Genomic DNA, 22,319 nt, shown 5'->3' on the forward strand with positions numbered 1-22,319 from the left:
TTGTATCATAATTGATACGACTTGGATGTGTGACCTTTTGTAGAGGATGATATATAGTGGGTGGACTTCGATGACCTTTGTTAGAATCCTGCCAGAAGCATATTTACCAACAGGATGGCGTGGGCTGGATCGTTAGTGGTAGGTACATGAGAGCGAAGGAGGAACCGGAGATCTTCGAAACACCTGGTTAACAATGAGAAACTGCCGAGTCAAGAGAGGAAGGAATGGGATGCCCATCTTACGTGTACCTCTTTTACCCTTTTGTCTCAATTACATTCAACTTACATTTTACCAAGCAGACAAAGACACTGATAGAAATCTGGTGTGGAAACGCTTATATCACCAAGAGCTGAATGGTATGGTGTATAAAGCATGAATCTACGTGGCCATTTTCATCGCTCTGAGCACATGCATTTATATGGCTTAGAAGTTCATTATTTAATACCATATAAAGTCACTAACAGGACAAGCACAGCTGCTCCCATATTAGGAAAATTAAGGAAGGTGTTTTACGAATGGTGAATGAGATTCAAGAAAGAAAACAAAGAGAAAATGCCAATTGGAAATGTCCAGCACTCATATCACAGTAGGTTATACCACGACAAAGTGAAAAAGTTATGATAACCAATTCTCTAAAACCTTTTGTATTGTTGCAGATCCTAAATTTTGCGCTGAAGTTTAACATCAGTAGCTGTAGGATTGCGTGGTTAGAGGGATACGCCTGCACTCACATGACTGACGTAGTTGTCTGCATTGACTTATGACCCACCAGACTAGGGGGTGTTTTGTTATGGCCGTCTGACCTACTCCTCCTTGACAGCGGATTTATATACATACACCCACGCCATGGCACAGTTGTGAGATGGGAGATTTTTATACCTTTACATCACATCTAAAGACGAAAGTTAACGGTTCGGACTCTTGACAATTCTGACTTATCAACGTGATCTTTAACAAACATCCCCCGTTCCGCGATGTATTCGCCGACACAGTTTGTTGTGTATTCCGTTACCCTGTGACACTCACTTGGCCTTTTCTGTCACATTGGCATTTCATTATACGTTCATTTTAATGGCGACTTTGGTGCAGCTGTGCATTAAAGCTGGCGGGGGAAGGAATAGATCTGCGTGGATTCCACCACAACACAGAACGCCCCACTGACTCACCAATACACACAAACGAACATGTTACCCGAGACGTGAATTAAAGGGCATCATTATTATTAACATTAAACACAAGAGAAGCTTTTCATAAATTTAACTAGAGTCGCTTTGGGTAAGTAACTCCCACACATCTTGAACTTCTGGGGGTATATTCTTCATATTTAAAAAAAAGAGAAAAAATTGCAGGCGCTAGTTTTGTTGTTTCTTATTATGTTAGTTGTGCTATCATTTTGTTTGACAACTTTTTAAATCGCCTTTACTTTTGTATATAGTTTATGTCGTATACCCTGAGCGTCGGCGTCCAATAACACAGAAAGCGATGTTTAACAAAATGCTAGGGGTGTTATCTTAAAAAGTATTGCCATTATTGAGATCAGGGTTTGCTGATGTAGAGCACAATTACACGAGAGGGATGTTCCATCGTTGTAAATACCATAAATTACTGAATTTCTGACTAAATGTATTTTGTATTTCAACCGATGTTAAACAAAGTGTTAGGGGTGGTGTCTCAAAAAGTATTGCATGTATTGAGCCCGGGGTTTGCACATGTGTAGAGCACGATCGCCCAATGGGGATATTTTGTCCTTGATTCGGTATGTACATGTTAAATATTATAAATTATTGAATTCCTGACTTACTGTATAGTGTATTAAAATCGATGTTAAACAAAATGTGAAGGGTGGTATCTGAAAAAGTACTGCATTTCTAGAGTTCAGGGTTTGCACTCATGTAGAGCATCATAGAGGGATATTACATCGTTGATACGATGAGTACATATTAAATACCGTAAATTAGTAAATTCCTGGCTTAGTGTATTGTGTATTAGAATTAACGTGTTAGGGGTTGTATCTCAAAAACTACAGCATGTATTGTCCTGAACCCTTACAAATATATATAAAGCACAATGACACAAGGGGGTGTTCCATCGCTAATCCTCTGTGTGCATATTAATTACCGTAAATTGCCAAACTCACCATTTCAGTACTTTTTGCAATGAGCTGAAGTTTTGCATTCACATATCTCCTACAGGCGAGCTCTTTGGTAGCCTTGCTACCAAATCTAAGTTTTGAAAAGCTCCCCGTGCAGTTCTAGTGCAGAAGTTTTTTACTCATATAATAACATGCACAAGATTTTTGAGTATTAGTTTTATCTTCTTTATCTTCACGCTGTCCACTCATCGCTACTTGCTACCCAGCATATGTCCACATAATATTTTCCATTTAACACCTCTTATGTGTAGCAAGCAGCTAATATTCGGACTGTCAGTTTGACCTATTGCATTGTAATAAAAGAATATTCTATTGTAGGATTACAGTTGTAAACACCAGCCAAATGTACACCAATATGACGTGAAAATGAGTGCACGTGGTTTGATGGCGAGTCATTACTGTATTCGTAGTATTATTTGTGCACATCTACACCATTCCTCTTTGTAAAATATTTGCAGCAATTGTCTCTGTAGATTTAGAGGAAGTGTAGATTTATTTTGTACAGTGTCCTCTATATTCCTCTTGTCCAAAAGTCTGGTTTTCTACATGTAGTACCATTTGTAGGGAGCATGAATTTAACGAAACGGCTAAATACATGTTTTTAATACAGGGTTTGATCCCCTACTTAAGAATCCTAGCGGAGAATTTATTTTTCCAAGGTAATGTGCCGGGAAAAGCGCGGTTGATCTTTTGCATTAATTTCACTGCTAACACATCAAGGAGATACACCTGGAGTTTTAGTACAATGTGATTGTGGTAATTGATTAGTACGTGTATAGCAGGCATCCTCTGACTACTAATTTTAAGGTTGTGCCATTAGATTTAAGGTTGATGAAATCTGGAATGCAATGTCATTATTCAAAACTGTTAACGGCACCGGTGGTTACATTGACGCTGAGCGCCTTTAAATGTGTACGCCACGATATAGCATGAGCATTACGTAATGGCGTTACGCCATTCATTCATCCATTAAAGATTGACATTGTGATGAATGGGGAAGGAAGGAAAGTGTACACCGTCGGTGTCATTATTTGATTGGTGTTTTACGCCGTACTCATTATGGTTGGAGGAAACAGGGCAGAGCCCTTGGGAAACTCACGACTATCCGCATGTTGCTGCCAGAACATCCCACGCACAACTGGAGACATGAAGTAAAGGTCATGATTTATTTCGCTATAGCTGAGTTTATATATGGTTCATATTAAGGCTGGAAAGTCATTCTTATCCCTATAGCTTGGTACACGGCAACTATCAATCGTGGTATATAATGTAGACATGGGCATGGGCTATGTGTTTCAAACTGGGAACAACGCGTTCAGTTTAATAAATTTTCATTCCTCAATCGTCGTCATGTGACTAAAAAAATTGTTAAGTACGACGTTAAACCGCAAACAGTCACTCACTCATTCGTCAAAATTCATTCCCCCCACAAAGCACTGTTTGGCGTGATACAACTCATCACAAACTTTTGTGTACAACTTTTGGCTGAAATAATTTCGTCGAGACATTTTGTTTAAAGATCCATCTAAGTTTCAGCGTATATAAAGAGAGGATGCGTATGAAAGCATCCACTAAGGTTATTTAGCAGTTCTTCATGTGTAATTGGGTTTAATTTAAACGTAGACTGGCCACTATCTGTCCAAGGGGTGTCTCCCTTCAAATTGTTTGTTTTTTTTGTTTGATTGGTGTTTTATGCCGTACCGAAGAATATTGCATTGAAATTGTGAAGGGATATAAGCCGCCATATCCAAATTTTATACTCCTGTGTCCTGTTATCAGTTAGAAAAAGAACTAAACTAATGTGAACTTAGGGTGTTCTGTACATGAACTCTCATCGGCCATGCCACTCGTCCATAAACAGCTTAGTGTACAGTTAGCATCCAACATCCGTCCTAATACCGCGAACTGTCTGAATTTAATAATATTACTGGATTTCGTTCATTACTGTCTTTTACATCATATATTAATAAATTCGGAAAATCAAATAAAAGTCATTTATTACTAGTCATACTTTTACAGCAGACAAAACAATAATTTAAGAAAACGATTCCTTACAACAGACAGTGCACCAGAGTAAAGTAGTCCGTTGACTAAGAGATATACGGCTTTTTGTCATAAAACCACGAGACGCACAGAAACTCTTTACACTGGATCAGTTCAATGTCGCTGCCATTAGTTCGAGGCACTCATCCATATCATGTCCCCAAATTGCTTCTGTATTGCCCGCCTTAATCTTATTTATTTCGATGGTGCCCTAGAATTACTTGACAAACTGCTTGACTTAAACTCGTGGCCAAAACGGTGGAAGCTGGATTCGAACTCGCGACCTTGTTGGTCAAGGCTCTGGAGATTGCTGTGAGCCATCGCTTTATTTATCTGAGCCCGATATACCTTGTTTTTCTTCAGAACATGTCTTCTGCAGCTGTTGTTATTCAGTTAATCAAAGCGCACGTGTTGGTTACATAATGTAGCCTCCAGTAACAAACAGTTTGCCTCACCAGGACTTTGCAGACCACAAATCCAGATACTGGTTAGTGAAATATCCGTCGCAGCCTTTCATGGTGATTGTTAAGCTTCCTATCGTGGTGTTTGACTGCAACGAGGTTGTGGGTGAGGTTAGCCGGTGGTTGTATACGCGGAAATGAGTGCCTGGCTATACTAGCCAGGACTTCAGGAAACACTCGAGCAAGAGTACACCGTTTATACATATCTGGAGCTATATAGCCTGCGGCTAGGCAAGATTACGGTATTTGTTGGCTAGTGCTCGTGTGTGATAGAGGCGGTATACGCCGCGATAGAATAGAAAGTCGATCCATAATGGTAACGCCGAACGTTTACAGTTGGTTTTCTACGGCGGACCTGCCACCGTCGACGGGAGGACCGTCGCTTGAGCAGTGACGCTCTCGCAGTCAATGAGAACGGATCGTCCGTAACGTCTTACAGCAGGTCATACATACGCTGTGGAGATCTCGGATACACCAGGTAGCAGATGGGGGTCCGTAAATACCGTACAATGTACCAGTCAATAACAGCAGCTGGCTGAATCCCGCCCGCTAACGGTCCAATCAGCAGTCGACCTCTCGCCAGATGCACCTTCAGGGACTGAAGGAGAGTGGATCCCGGAGAATTTGTGCCTTTACTCGCCAGATCCGTATAGTCCCAATAGACGTGGGAGTTGGAGACATGAATGGGACATATATAAAGGCGCTGACTGGAAATCGTTATGGAGTGGACAGATCTCTGGAACTCGCCGCTGTTGTTCGTTAGTATAATTAATCAGATAGTTTCAGCTGGACGGAAGAGATTGTGCTCTGGAGCTGCCTTCGAGTAATAGTTTCTGTCCACGTTATAGGATACGGTTAATTTACAGCACAGTTCAACCGCAAGCTCGGCAACATCAACAGCTCATCTGCCGGGTACTGTAACACCACCACCTGTAGCTCTGTATTAATGCTGACAATCATCGGACGTAAAGCCTGCATCTGTGTATCCCATGCCATCTGAAAAGACGTTTTTTGTTAACCCTACCCTCCATATACATCGCTGGCGGTGAGAGGTGCATGGCTAAAGGGTGGACGTCTCCCTGTACTTTGTGGAAATCTTGACCAATCACCCAGCTCAACATGGCTTCATTATACACCCCGTCTCAGATCAAAATCATGGTCAATTCGCCCCAGGTCCAAGACCGGCACCAAACTGGAAGACAAACAACCTCCGAGTTCACAAGACGACACGTACTACCGGCGGCGGGCCTTAAGGTGCTGTATTCTTTTAAATTACGCATATATATATTATAACTTGGAGTTACGTAACACCAAGATTCGCAGGATTTGTTTGTTTTCCTTAAGAAACTGGTGTTTAATGCATAACCAACAGTTTAGTGAAGACGTAAACCGACAATTATTGTATACTTCCAAATGCTGCAGGGCGTGAAAATAATCTAATATGCGATACACTGACTCTATTAAGTGATACACTAACTCTATTATGCGGCACACTGACTCTTTATGGTGCATTTATACTTTGTTCCTTAGAATCGCAACAGACTTCTTGTACTGCCGTTACCAAGACAACGCGGTACCATCTCGTCTCATTTAGTTACAAGATAGTTATTTATGCTATTAACTCTTTTCATATTATACACGCTTTAGTACCGGCATGAGTTTTAAGTAACTCTACTTCCTGTATTGTAAAATGTAATTTTATTGTCCACAAAACGTCCTGTTGTTCAGGTGTTTACGTGAAGTGCGAGCCGATTCCGCCGTTTTGGCTAGTGTGCATATAGTGAAAAAAGCGGAAGTATAGTTTACTACTAATCAATTGGTAATGTCCATAGTTTGTATTGCGTTAATTCCAATATAATGTCCAGATTTTCACACAGCTCAGTAAAAGCTGTTCTAAAATAGTCACTATTCTCTTAGCCGTTTTCTCACCCTAGTGAAAACAGAGTTGTCAGGTGGCTTTACCGATGTCTCCCTGTGATCAAAATTATATTAAAACTAAACTAGTTGCTATAGCGGTGATTGCTTTTCATTGATTTAACATCACATTTGCCATCCATAAATATCCCATTCACAGCAGCGACATAGTGTTCATTGTGCTGTAAATAACGATATAATCGGTGACAGATGAGATGTTCTAAACATTAAGGTTCGAATGTGAAATTCATCTCATAATGACATGATATATCTATAGCCTTACGATCTACGATATTACATAGGCCGTTAGGTTTGACCAGCGGTCAACTGGCACACTGTCGTCGCTGCTCTGGTTTTATTCTCTACGCTTTATTATGCATTCCTCAGTAAACCTGCAATTGGAAACTGCGGACAACCAACACATACAACTTCTCAAAGTTGTGGTTAGTTTCATATGTTTTTATAAGCTGAAGTAAGTGATGTCATAGAGCAGCTTGCACTTTGATTTTCAATATGTTTGAGCCGGGAGACTCTCCAGCTAAATTCAAATAGATGTGCTAAGCGCACGGTTTCAGCTTATGTAATTGTTTATTTGATTGGTTCACGGCTCACTCAAGCATATTTCACTTATACGACTGCGGCTAGCATTACGGTGGGAGGAAACCGGGCAGAGCCCGCGGGAAATCCACGGACTATCCACAGGCTTTCAACTAAGTTATACCTGTGGCATGGATTGTTATATTAGTATCAGGTATGATCTACTCCCGCGTTCTTACCCAACGCCCACACCGTTCCACATTCCGCCCAACCCGCCCACACTCCGCTCACGTATAGCTCCGATGGGCCACCCGTCACCCTTAACATCTCATGACTGCCCCCCCCCCCCCCCCTCCACCACTGCCAACCAAACGTTTCAAGTGTTTCAGGTGTAAATCTCTTTCGACCACCCTCCCCCTCACTCCCCACCCCATCTACAGTGTGTCTTACACTTCTGAGTGCTCGTGCACATAAATCTCTGAGACTACTCATGCCGATCATATCATACATATGGTTAACACGACAGGATCTCGTGACCAGTGCCTTTGCATCACTAGTCAACGGGAGGAGAATGTTCCACGAACGCACAGTCTCCGGTGGGTATCATTACCCACAAAAAGTTGAGATTAATATTACCAGGCCCGCTCTCTCCTATCTCCAAAAGTCCGTTTTCCCTCCATGAAGAGTCAAATCCACCATGCCACAGAAAGTAATTATTTAGGTCAGGGGTCAGTAGTTTGTTCTGTTGCTTTATGTATGTCCCACATAAATGTATCAGCTGTCTTTATCTCTTTCGAGCTATTTGTTAATGTGCTTGATTCGTCTTATCCTCCCAGCTAGCAGTTCAGAAACATCATTAAGCCTGGATGCAATACTGTTTTACCGAGAGTCATTCAAATATCATTTTATCAGTCTCGAGATAAACCTGAGCTAAAAGCATCGACTGCTTTGTAGCACGTCGTCATGAAACCCCGCCCTTGTCCCTGGGGCGCAGGAGCTATTCCTCTCGGGCTGATAATCTCGGGCTGAATAAAATCTCCAGAAGGATAGTCTGCCTTCTGTTTCATCGTAATGCAGTTCAAACATGACGTGGTCACTGATTTCATTGGGACTCCGCACTGCTTCGTAAAGCGTTCTCTGTTAAAAACGTCTAAATAGAAAAGTTATTACTTTGTGTCATTCAAGTAGTACTCGTTGTTGGAAAAAAATAGACCCCACGGGTCCTACACAACCATCCATCATTATTATGTTTGCCAGTGTAGAGGTTCCTGGTTTGCAAAGGTCGGCTTATATGGTATACTGTCAGTCAATTCCGTTTCTCCTGAACACTGTATTGTTCCGTTAGATTGTGAAATAACATTGGAATATATGGCGACAGATATTACCGTTATGTAAATGTAACTAACTAGCTTGCGTTTTTTTTACCGTATGATTACTAGATATACGTTGGACCTATTCATCGTAGTATATACTTTTGTATTTATTTGCTATTTATATTTTTACTGATTTATTTTGGAGCTTTCCGGAAATTTTACAATGATATTCACCTCTCCGGGAGCAGACAAACCTACTGCCTCAAAGTCGCAGCGGAACTGACGAGAGCTAGCACTGAGCCAGCGAAGGACCCCAGTTTGCACTCAGGGGAATCTGATATATGTTTGTTTTATACAATCAACATAGGTGATAATATATTAGCAGTTGGGACTGAGAACTGAACAGGTGCGCGGTATGTTCAGGGATGAATATAACAAGGTGAGGGGAGGGGATCGACAGGTGATAATTGCCGGGTGGGAGCGGGCTAAGTTGTTTAGGGTTAGTGGAGAAGCAAAGAGGTAGGTGTACACGTTAACAGCCTGTAATACGCAGTCCCGAATGTTGTAGTGTAGGATATACGCAAAGAGCTCAGGCTGTACACTTTTGTACAACTGAAAATGTCAATGTCACATTGAAGTCACATCAACAAATTAACAGCTCCCATACCGGCTTGTTGCCATGTATATCTGAGGAAATGTACCTACTTTTTTCGTCTCACATTTTCATTCAGCCGAATTCGTGATTTGATGTCATGAGAATTGAAGCTTGCTGCTATGATCCACGACACACCTCCATCCCACTCCTCACCCTTGCCCCACTATGGGATGAAACAAAAAAGTATAGAAAAAGAATTTAAATTTGAACCAGCGTTACATGTTACACGTTTGCTTGTCCGATGTGCTATAGAGTTGGTATTGACGTCTATGGTCAAGGAAATAGCGCTCGAAATTATCTGGGGGAAATAGCATTGGACAGTAGTGGCACCATTTGCAATTCAAATGTAAACCCTGTTGTCACCCTGTGGCCAAAACCCAGTATTCGGTAAAAGTGATGGAGAAAAACAGCAGAGAGATTAACCAGATCTAAACTCCTATAATCAACAGAAGGGGAATGGAAATAAGAAATGGAAATAGCACATCAGCCGAAATTCGCTGCACCGATTGTGCATTAAACGGTGAGACTTTCGTCTCGTTCACTTGGGTAACGTGAATGGCGAGCGGCTCTACCGATCGATGTTATTGTGGTCGGGTAGAGTTAGAAAAGACCAGTACTTAGGCCACCGGTGATAACGACTCCAGCGGAATCAGTTCCCGCCTTCTAAATTGCGACGGTTATTGGGAGTCTAGCCCTCATATCCCTATCCACTCTCTCATATTAACACATTCGCCACAATACAAACCAGCACGAAGAGTGAAACTAGAGCAGTGACAACAGTATGACGGTTTGCAAATGGTCACATGGAGCCCTAACCGGTGAAACCCCACCTCATGTCAGTTTACTTCAGTCAGGGTTTCATTCTCAGTGTTCACGTAAACACCTTGCTAGGATTTGGAACTTGGGACGGTGGATAGTTTGTTTGTTTGTTTTTTTTTTATCAATTGTGGGCCTGAAGGATAAACTAAGAAGGGCTAGTCATTTTGTGTTGATATTTTGCTTACGGTTTGATCAATACCATGCTAAAAATAAGCAAAATTCACAGGTGATGCAGCTTTCGTTGCGAAGAGTAAAAAGTTATGTAGCATTTCCCAATAGATCCATTCACACGGCAGATTTGGCTGTGATGCAAATCATCGGGTGCTTGGAGCTATATTATCTTTTAGGTAGACGCACAGCTGCTAATGTACCTGGACAGAGATGTTTACCAATTTCGCTTTTAACTCTGGAGACTCGTGTGATATAGGATTACTTGCTTCAGGCTATATAGGATTTTGTTAAAGTTAATCCGATAGGTTTCAGTGCTATACACATGTCATCCTTTCTATAATATAAATCATAATTACTGTACTATAGGCGAAACAAGATAGTCACATATCCAACTGGCTATTTTATGTGCTGCCCAGCTGCAGATAAACTGCAGTTAGAATGTTGCAAGAAAAGACCAAATAGGAACTCGTGCAATAGCCTGAAGGAAAATGTCTTAAATAGCGTCTCAGTCAATGTTACTGTAGCCACAATGGAGCCAGTGGGAAAGTGGGAAGTGGGAAAGTTTAAAACAGTCAATCAAAGTAAGCATTTGGTTAATTTAATACAAGAAAACGCGTGAACAAATTCATCATTCGTTGGCAGCATAAATCAGGATTACTACATGTATATAAAATGGTTCAAAAGAAGGTTTGTCTTATAAAATACAGAAAAAAAAGAATATCAAGGAGTGGATAATCCGTGGAACTGTTCTAAAACATTAATGACATTTTATTTTACCGGCGCTTTGGTTGTGGTTGATGCCTGCTGTTTACTGTAGACGTCGTGGCGTAGTTTGATTATATACTATGGTTGCCCTCCCTCTTATCCTCATACAATTCTATTCTTACCTTTCTACCTCTAGCTGTTAATATGGTTGATAACAGGTATATCTTCTCTACCAGAACCTTCACTGACAGGAAAATAGAGAGCTATGTCTACTTTAATGCTAGCTAGTTCACGGACACTTTCTCCTCGGGCTTCTCACCATCAGTAATTGTCTTCGTGACGTCAGTTTTTAGAAAGTTTCTCCCAGAACGTCTTCGAGGGATATCCGCTAAGACGAATCAAATCCGGTCTAAGGAGGAATTAAGCCATGTTCGTGTGTGGTATCCGTAATATCGCTGAGAGATGGACTAGAAATTATCTCTTGACCTGCTGCGTCAAAGTCCTTGACAAACAAAGACAGCCTATAGACTTATCTACGGTGTGTTGGGCACTGTGCATCGATTCTGGGGAAGTTCGTTACAGATCTCGTAGTACTGAGACCAAACTGAACGCCCGTGGGGTGCATACACCATACCTGTGACACATCAAAGCACTGAATGATTCATATCGCTGCCATTTTTGCATTAAAGTCATCTCTTTTGTGCCGAATTGTATATTGTATCACCAACATTAAAGACCACAGCATGGCGAGCAAAGCCAGAGCAGCGGCAATAGCGCGATAGTGGACAACGTGTTATACTTAACCGTTGCTATCCAGTTTCTTGTCAATTTACCTCGGTTATGATTCTGTCTGTTGAGATAAATACTTAAGCACAACGCTAGCCTTTCAGTAGCACGTGTAACAGTATTAAGGCATGTCTTCAAGGAGTGACATGAACGCCGTCATTTAATTTAAACGGAAAATCCTTGAAGATGTAATTTTTCTCATTCATATCACGACCTTGTCTCCCTCTCACTGACTGGCCCCAAAGTCAACCTGGCGATACTGCTGCATCACTTGCTGGTACTAGAAATGTACGAGTCACGTGGCAGACCAATATTTAACCCATATCCTCCCCTGATCTGGTTTCGCTTGGTACAAGCAGAAATACATACACCTCAGAAATATCTGCCTTCTTTCCTTTGTTTTCGTTAGCATGATGCTAAGACAATATGGAAGCGATCGATTTGTATGTGTATGATAATTTTGTATGGCCATTCCGTCCAGTTTATATCGACTCTTTCGTCCTTTTTTTTTCTTCCGGATTTTGACCAGCTTTCACTGAGCAACCAGCTGTTGGGTTATGGTTCATGTAAAGCGAAATCCTTTGAATTAAATCCAACATGATAGGACTTACACGTGAACACGAGTCTATCTGATAATATGCAAATCTCGCTCTACAGCGTGATTTCGCCTTACATGATCGATACACCAGCTTTTGGTTTTACTACAATAGAACTAAACAGACTTGGTGCACCTTTCACCGCCCTACTTTCGTTTTTTATCATTTCATACAACAATGTGTATGTAGCTGATTGCATCTGAAATACTTGCATAGCAGGAAATGAGTAAAGCAGCCGCCCATATCATTTTCAAATGTTACTTGTTGTCTTTGAATGACAACGTTAGTTTCATTTAATGTTTCTGAGAGAGTAACCTGTGAAAATCCTTCGAAAAACTTTAAAACTGGTAATGATGCCTAATTTTATAAATAAATGTGGGTTGTGACGTCTTCACCTATAGTACCAGCTGGCGTAGGTTTCGAACACTCAGGTTTTATGAATCTACGCAAGTGGCATTAAATATTGCACGAGTTGGCATGATACAGAGCTTTCCGGTTTTCAGCGTCAAGAGAAAGACATCAGAAGCGAATGTTAATATCGGATTCTTTACTTGTAAACTATATTGGTCTACGCTAAAATCGGTCATTGACCGTCACACTTGCCGCAGACACCATTACGCATATATAAACACAATTTGTACGGAGACATTGTCACTTCTGTTTGTGTTCAGTTCTGGTTGAGATATTGCACCGATCAGATGACGACCAAAACTGATTTAATAGTGTGCGACGCTCTTCTGGAAACCAGTCTTTCCATAAAAGGTAACGTCAGAATGAGTGAGTAATGTAGCAATGTAGGCGAGCTGCTAAGACATGTTAGATGATTTACTCTCGTTTTAATACGGCTGTACCCGGGCAGTTTCCGCTGAGTGAAGTAGAACACCCTGCTGAACAGAGATAAGTTCACAGAAAGCCTGAACGTCTCTGTCTACAATGTAAATACAAAAAGTGGTTTGACATGAAAGGTCTTATTTCCCATACATATGTGATAACAGCAGTGAGTGAGTGAGTGCTTGGGGTTTAATGACGTACTCAACAATTTTTCAGTCAAATGTTGACGGAGGAATCCTTAGGGTGTATGTAACGTGCCTCCTTGTAGCAGGTCGGATTTCCACCGCTCTTTTATGTAGTGCTGCTTCACTGAGACGATTTACCGAAGGCAAGTAAGGGCCCCGCCCGAGCAATTATACTGATACAAGTCAACTAGTCGTTGCACTATCCCCCTTCATGCTGAACGTGTGATCACAGGAGAGTGTTTCTCGCAGTGACCTTGATGCTCATTTGTGATAATGATATAATGTATAGTTGTACATGTTATGTTGGGACTGCGAGGTGATAGGACTCCGCTAAATGAAGACAGGGTGAAAGAGTACATTAGGCTCGTCGAGTTGTACAATGTATAATTGTTGCAATGGGACGTTATCAAAGCTGATAATAAAACAGCTTGTGACTTCGGCATTGTCTCCAAGACGTCAACGTAAGTTTCATATTGAACAACAAGTCCGGTATTGACAGCTATCTAAAGTGTTAACGTCACAGTGATTAAAAATTAGGTTGAGTGCTATTGTCAACACTCTTCGTTGTCGTTGGAAGTGGGAAGAGGGTCACCACGTGCTAATACCATGTTAGATTAGGAATCCCCTTATCAAGCGCCTTTCCCGCTTAATGCGTTGACCTTCGATCGAACCAATTGCAATTGACCTGTATTTCTGGATCAATGAGGACTAATCAAGTACTGTCCAGGAACGTCCGTCAACAATTTCTTCTCTCCAATATTATTCACCCCAACAACTGCCAAGCCTTGATCTTATTGATCTCTTAATAAATATTTTCCAAGCAAATGCTATTTGCGTTTTCCCTAGATTCAGTACTTCAACCACAGATTCCGAATGTTTCAACTAGTAATGCTGGTTGTGTTATTTTTGTTTGTTGGGGATTAAAACCTCGGATGTGTCTAAGACTTTATCGCCCATCGGCGATTTTCAGGTACATGTATTATGTAATTAAAAATTGTGTGTCGATTTATTTTATAGGTTATGTTAAGCTCAGATTTGCATTTTGCAAAGTTGCATATGTTTCTCTGAACATGTTTGCAGTGGGTAGCCTCTGGTTGTCTGTCCTGTGTAAATCCGATTAAAGGGTTCTGTGATGTTATCATGACCCTAGCTGGATTTAAATGAAAAGCTACATGGCATGAAAACCAAACAAAGATCGCTCAAGTACGTCTTTCTCGCATAATCGAGCACTTCACGCCTCAGTCTATCTAAAAAGTTCCTCTGTTCTTCCCAATGCATGGCAAGAATCTTTTGATTGCAAATCGCATGTGGAAGGTTTAATCGGGCATGGATTCACGTAAGATTCCACACACACACACACATATTTATTAGTGGAGAGGCCGTCGAACGGGCGGCATGATGGTAGAGTAGCCTTCAGTTTTCTTCTGGCGTGATGTCTCCGCAGCTGTGTGTACTATATCTATGTGTTTAATCTTACAGAGGATCACAACTGTTCATTATCCGTCATTAAAAAAGCCAGATTTACCAGCAATGTCGAGTATATGGCAGAGTAATTAAGACTCTTGCATGACTGCCTGGAATCCCAGACTCCCAGATTCAGTCGACAGGACATGTGAAGCGACTCCACGGTGAATTTGTACATATAGGACTGATGCTGGCGCTGCTCTTGGCGCAGTCAGACCTTTCTCGAAGGCAATTCATCTGTGTTAGATGTTTATAAATGTGTGTCACATGTTGGAAGGTTTGTCAGTAACTTACCAAACTCGATGGTTTAATCCAGGCACTCCAGTTTCCCATACCCACAATGCTGACTGCTGTCGTATATCGAAAACATTCTATAGTATCAATAAATCATTCAAATTCTGAATGCCGCAGAAGGGCATCGATGTATTCGATTGCCAATGGTTGTAAGAAGACGTGATCTCATCGACGTTGTGTGAGTTTCCTGTGGCTATGTATAGTGTTACGTCAGCTGCCTTCGGCATGGTGCTCCATTCATCTGACGCTGTATCTGTGGGAACATGAAACGGATGGGCAAACTAGCGTTTTGTAAAACATGTTAAGCTGAGACAATGGCAAACAATAAGCATTTCAGTTAATACTGAATCTACACATACACGTGTGGAAATCAAAAGCAACATAGTTGATCGTGAAATAGAGGCCCCCAGTAAGTGTGCGATTCGAGTGCTGTAAGTAATTCATGTAATCTATCCCCAACATCAAGCGACAATCACAAGCGCAGCTGTGTACTACAATGAAGTGAATGTTAATCCTGTTGAAGTCATTATGGCGCAGGGATAACACTTTAGTCCACTGATGTACTTACTTTAGGAGGGTTTTTGTTGCGCTCAGTAGAAACTGGTCTTTACCAACAGGAAAATGAGTTGCCATCAGTTCCCAACAATAATTTAGTTTTGCTGTACCATGCTGTATTTTAATATCGTGAATTTTTCTGCCCGTAGCTAAGTGAGAAACTTATTTTAGGATATTGGGATCTGGATTCTTCGAGATTTAGACCAGTGCCATAAGGCTGTGAGTTGAAGCGGATACACAATGGCAGATATTGTCCTCTAAGTCTGAATTGTCCCCAAGTTTGAAAACACTCGGATCCAACAAAGGGAGACTATTGAACAGCGCTCATAAGTATATATGCATAACGTATAACAGATGTCGTATACAATGAGGCGTCAGTACTCTACCTCTCCTTTGATATTTCTACACCGATCGATTGCAACCAACTCACTTTTGTTCATTCCGTCAAGTTATGACAGGACATCTTGCTACCTTTCACCGCAAATAAACGCCCTCATAGATGTAGACTTCTAAACGTTTTTTTTTTCAAAAACAGCCATGTTGATAAGAAAATTAACCTTGTTATAATATGAACATAACCTATGGAGACGGAAGTGAGGGTTCATACTGTAAAAGAACACACTTACAATTCCATTTTGCATCAATATCCCTGCCCCAAAGTGCATGCAATGACTTTGATTTACTTTACTTCGTAGTTTATGTAGATCATGCAGTAATAGATATTGTAAGCAACATGTAGGTTTCTAAATGTTTTAAGCAGTAAAGGTTATCCTTGAAAAGGAAAAAAATGAAACATAACATTCTCTTATATAATGGTTTTGTCGTTCACGTCCTACCGAGAAATGTTACTCAAACATCAGCGATTGCAGCAGGTGCATATTGTACAGTGTGCCTGAGAATGCATGTCGTTTGATACTATTTATTTATTTATTTATATAATTAGGACCCACGAACATTGAGGACGCGATAATCCCAAAATTCATTGTCTAAGACCGGGGTTGAGCCCACGCCTCGTGTGGTATCGATTGAAACGCTCATTGATGATCGGCTCCTAGAAATATTGTTGACTCCACCATTACTTTCACCCTTAAGAACACACCAGGCTGAAAGTATCTGCTGTAACTACGTTTCTATTCATAAAAGGGCCAAATGCTTAGAATCTTCACAAGGATTGTGCCTGATTTTCTAACTCTGAGCAGAGCGCACAGATCTGTGTGAAAACGTCTATGAAAACGTGGCAAAAACTATAATTAACATTGGTTTGTGTTTTGTATGTTACAGTTCCCCAGCCTCAGACCTCTCTGCCAGACGAAGTGTATTCAGCAGAAAACATTACGGCTCCGTGGAGTTGGTAAGTAGACGCTTCCTATTTGCTAATCTGTTGCTTTCAAATCGATGCAACATAAATGGAGACCCGTCAAACGCATGGCAACATGACGTCATTGTAATGACGTGAGACGTTTCTTTTTTAGCAACGTCACCTGAAGGGCAGAATGACTTTGAAGTAAAAATAAATACCCTATAACACCGTAAGCGTTCCTCTAACAATCACTTTTGACGTAGCATTAACTGGAGGTCCTGCTTCACACGAGCGCCACCTCACGGGGTACAAAAAAAGCATGCTGCGTCCACGTTATTTGAGTTACATGTATAAGGTAGTCGTCTTGTCACCAGGATTCTTACATGTACAGTAGGGTGGATCTTTTCAACCCTAATGCAAGTCAGAATGCCCTGTTCTGACACAATCTAAGAAGGATTCCTGCGGTTTTAGGTGAGGTATTATTGCGTACAGCGTGGGTTACACCAATTGTTGATGTTTATTTTCCCAGACCAAGCTGATTTCTTCCTTGTAGACTGTCAGGTAATATAAAGCTGTCCCCTATGTATTACTTTCTCACAAATTATCACATTTTCGGTGGACATCGTGCGTTTTCCCAATCTATATAGTCTCGCCTATGGACATCGAATAAACGCGTTCACGCGTTTTCAAAGAATCTCGTGAGAGTCTGGTATCGCGCGAAGCCGGGAATTCCTTTTGATGTTGTGGCTTCAGAAACGCCGCAGTCCCTTTCTATTTGACTCATGTTTTACAGTACACTACTGGTGATGCAGCAGACACAGATGAACGGAGAGGTAATATAAAGATACTTTCTAAACCAATTATCAAGCGAAAATGTGGATACTGTTAAACTTGGTATCAAAAGCAGGCAAAATCGGCCAGCCATTATTGTTGGCTGAAAACCATCGGTCAATTTCGTGACATGTTAAATTTTTCTTCCCTGCGGGGCGTGACCTCTCAGGCACAAAAACCTGACATGTGTATGGAATGCTGTGAGGCCGAGGGCCCAGGGATGTTAAAACGTCCTGTCCACTTTCTCGTGTCTGGTCATTCTCACTTATCATCTAGTGGAAATGACCATAGTTAGAGGCCTCTGAACTCTCCCAGTAGGTGACCCGTATCAAACTGCGTGTCAGGCGATCTCCTTCGTCCATTGGGACGCAGTTAAAAGGCTCTTCTTTCCCAAAGATGGATCTTCTGATTTTATCGTGAGGGAAGCATTACCAGGCCCTAAGCAAACTACCAGGCGTAATGGCATGCGCGATTCGTCAAATGCAATAAAGGTGTTTTGGTTAAAAGAATCATTAATCAGTCTACCCGGAGTATTGAAATGAAGAAAGGAACCGTCAGAAGGGAGCTGACACTGGATTCAAGTCTCTTGAGTTAGGAGGCATAGAGAGCACAGATGAGGCTCTTAACACTCTCCTAATAATGTATTTGCTAAAGTTCAAAAACCATATTGGCATTCCGGTGTTTTCTATCGCCCAGTTGCTTGAAAAGTCTCTCACTGCACGCCCGCCCAACTTCTGCATACAGGCCATTTGTTCTAGTTCAGCTGCCACAGACTTGAACTGATTTTGTCAGCTGCTTTTCGGGAAGAGATAAAATCTCCAGGAAATACTAACTAGTTTCCACCATCCAGTTATCAAACCTGATCTCAAACAAATCCTCAGTATGGCATAAAATAGGGTTGCATTTGAGCATTTTGAAGTCGTTGCATTAAAAGCTGTTCAGGCCACGTGTGATGCCAGAATTTTGCGGGCCTCTTTGAAGACGGGAGTACGATTTTATCTGATTTGTTTCGTCAGTCTACACGACTGAAAGATTGGATGGATGCAAATTTCCACCGAAACTGTAATAACCTGTGGAAAGTATTATATTTTGAAATGCACTAAATCACTTGATTCTGTCAAAACAGGAAATCATAGACATCGACGTTGTCTAGGCAGATTCCTGTAATCCATCCTACTTTCATTTGCCTGACTTCGCCATTTCTGGTCTTCGTCGTTATTCTGGTCTTATTGTGTATAGCGTTATCAGATCCTAGTCCCAATACTAGTTAAGCGAAAGGTAACCGCAATCTGCTAAACGGACATTGATGTTCCCTTGTCTGTGGATCTGTTCTTTCAACCCACGTGGATGTACGGGCAGATAAGCTCCCGAGATTGATCCTTTATCAAGAGTGATCGCAAAAGTCAGTTTGTAGAATGCATGGATATGTAGCAATCTATAGTGGATCAGACAGTAGTATGTGGCACAGTTACACCCGAGCTGCATCCAGCTTGTTTACAGCACAATGCTATCTCTACACCGTTCCAAGAAACTTCTTTCAGTAAAACCCAAAGGAAGGAATTTTTATCGAACTAGTAATACGGAAGCGTATTTCTAAGAAATCATTTTCGATATCCACATGACTAACGGAGAGAACAGATGTCAATATATTGATTTAATACTTTAAATGCAGCTGTAGTCGGGTTCATATTCATATAGGATTCCTAGAAAGACCTATTACGCTTGCTTGTATAGAATTAATCCTTTGTCCACTGCATGATATCGATCCAGCTATTTGTGAATCGATGTAGTTTCACCTGAATTCCGTCAAATATTTATAAATTCAACCCGGTGTCAAGTTTTACACATTTTTCTTCAAATCGGTTTTATCTGGGCTGCTCTCACGCATAAGATATCAAGTCATAGAATTCTGCCCCAGACTAGGCCTTTCATGAAAATCAATCTCGAATATCGATTTATGTCCAATGGTTTACTGATATTGGACCCAGGGGCAGGTTGTTCAAAACGTATTTGACTTTCAACGAACCCTTAACCTCGACCTAACATGACTTGGTGTTGTTACTTGTTGCTAAAAACGCCGTTAACTCTAAAGGTAACATGCTCCGTCACCTACTGGCGGAGAGCATGATATTGATACATTACAATACAAAAATGTCATAGCATATTTTCGAATATGATATTTATCTTTTCAAAACTTTTTACTGTGCTTTTGAGCTGTTTTTCGTATTGTATTTATTAGGCTGTTCTATAACTCCAAACTCAGGCTGTTCTCACACGTAGAATGACGGGTAGTAGTTTTATAATAGTCAAGCAGATTTCCCAGGGTAAACCACTCATCTTTAGCAAGCCACTGAAAAACTTTCTCAGGTGTGGCACAAATATATGCACTCCCTATTCATTTGGTGTTTTCGTGACATTGCACAAGCGGCCACTCGTCTCCAAGACCACACGAACAGCAAATGTGGAGTCTACAATTTCCTTACCTAATGAGGGGATTGAACCCGGGCCTCTATGTAGTATGTTTGAGAGACAGGCGCCTGAACAACTCGGCCACTAGCCGCTCGCTCACCTAGCTGCCCTAGCTGGATACGTTTAGACTCACCAGGTCAAGCACGACTAGCAGTTGGTGAACAATCCTAGTTTCGAACACCTTTGTAATGATTGACTTGAACAGACATACACATGTTATACTGCTATTGCTCTTAATAATTTTATAACATTACACACGAAATCTTTATAATAGACTTACTTGGTATTAGCCACGTGTCGAATCAACGTCAGCATTAATACTCCAGTATGATTGAAAAAGTCGTCGACATTTTGTCACATGTTGACATTTTCTTCAGACACCGGTTTCACATTTAGGCATATTCAGTCATAATGTACACGTCTACATCACGAACAGCAACACGCGGACGAAATGTCAAGCATCATTAATAGAGCTTTCTATACAAAGTTTCCACATAGCATGCATACAAAGCGTCTATAAGATGTATGTTAGTAAATGTTGACATATGGTAAAGGGGGTTGCTTCACGAACGACTGAGAATATGAGGAAGATGTTTCGATGAGGGCGTGGTGCGCTTAAGGGCCGGAAATACACTAAACGAAACCCACAAATTAATGATAAAAGGAAATTATTGGTTGTTTTATTGTAATTCACAAAGGTACATCTAATACCCAAGGATAGTGAACATTCGGGTATGCACATCAGTAAAAAACAATAAGTAAGAAAAGACATGCAATGCGAATGTTTATCTTCACTGAGTGAAGTAGATGTTTACTGCGCTAAGAATAGGCAATGCCCTGCACAGTGCTCTCGCTGTATTGTATGTATACAAGTGATAAATCCTAGAATCTCGGACGAGACCATACACACAGGCATTTCTTGAAGACGAATTGAATGATAGCGTGTTTAGCGTGCAAGTGTAATACAATGACCCAAGAGCCTTTCGCCAAAGCGATCGCTGTAAGTCCAGTTCATGCTGGCTTCCTGGCCATTTTTACGTGGAAAGGCCTGGCAGCATTGCGCCGATGGTCGTGGACATTCCTCTTTTCCCTCCCACCATAATGTTGGCCGCCATCAAATAAGTGAAACATTCTTGAATAAGGTATAATGTATCAATGAAATTAATCAAACAAATGAATAGTTATCATTAATGCAAAATCTGAGAGATGTGCAGTGTGTATAGGGAGGTATGACGTCATTCTATATGGTTCAATTTGTGTTTCCTCCTGTCGTACACATAACTCCTTGTTTGTTTACAATGGACTGAGATAACGGCATTGTGTGTAACGGTGTTTTTATGCAGGCCATATTACTGAAATTTAATTCAATTGTTTTTTTTTCTGTTCAAATTGATGCTTAACACGTTAATCAGTGTTTTATTTGACCAAATGCGCCAACTTTTAAAAATATAGTTGTCCGTAAGGTTCGATGGCTTGTAAATATCAGTGCTTTAAACCCTGTTATGGGTTAAAATCTGAAATACAGTATCGTTGTACCGGTATACGGCTGGACCTAACATTTAATTTTGAACATCCTACCCTTGAAGTTATAATGGAAGACTTTTATAAACATCGGATAATCACTATACGTGACCAAGTATATTTAAGAGCCGTTAGTGCATATTATAATCGTACGATAGATGGTATTACTAATCCAGGTTACACCAGTTATTAGTGACGAAGATAACCCACAAATACACAACCTCCTCGATAATTGGCAGGTGCTTCCTTTCACACGGAAGTTTGCTTATCAATTGGCTATGCGTCTGTTTATACAGCTATCACGTTACGACTGTAATAGCTGGTGTATACACTGCACGATATGCCATATGAAGTAGTCTAGAAGCGCTGAAGTAATTTACTGCATGTATATACCACCATGTGGTCAAGGCTTTTTCTGGATATTTTGAAAAAGGTCAGCCTTAAGTGAAATAAGCTGATAGAAATTAAACGCGATTTGATCTGTGCAGATCACGGAAGCCCAAATCCCGTTGATTTTGGAAGGGTTTCTCCTAAACACGTTTTCTATTCGAGATCAAAAACGTCCATTTAGTTGATCAGCTTTTACAAGGGTTTTGTGTTTCACGGCACTGTTGTACGAAACAAAACAGCCAGAGTCGAAAAAAAAAGAACACAATTGCCGAAACTTTACCTAAAAGTCGCTAGACAGAAATGAAGATAAACGATGACAATTTTTCC

At 40.9% G+C, this 22,319-nt stretch overlaps 1 protein-coding gene across 1 annotated transcript in view; it reads left to right on the forward strand.

The window, feature by feature from the left end:
* LOC135480902 (GTPase-activating Rap/Ran-GAP domain-like protein 3) overlaps positions 1-22,319 on the forward strand; it is a 96,127-nt gene that overhangs the window by 24,443 nt on the left and 49,365 nt on the right. The window contains exon 2 of the mRNA XM_064760831.1: positions 16,763-16,832. Within this exon, the coding sequence (XP_064616901.1) occupies positions 16,763-16,832 (70 nt within the window). The remainder of the gene's footprint in view (positions 1-16,762; positions 16,833-22,319) is intronic.

The sequence above is a fragment of the Liolophura sinensis genome, chromosome 13, assembly GCF_032854445.1.
Source record: "Liolophura sinensis isolate JHLJ2023 chromosome 13, CUHK_Ljap_v2, whole genome shotgun sequence".
Lineage (NCBI taxonomy): Eukaryota > Metazoa > Mollusca > Polyplacophora > Chitonida > Chitonidae > Liolophura > Liolophura sinensis.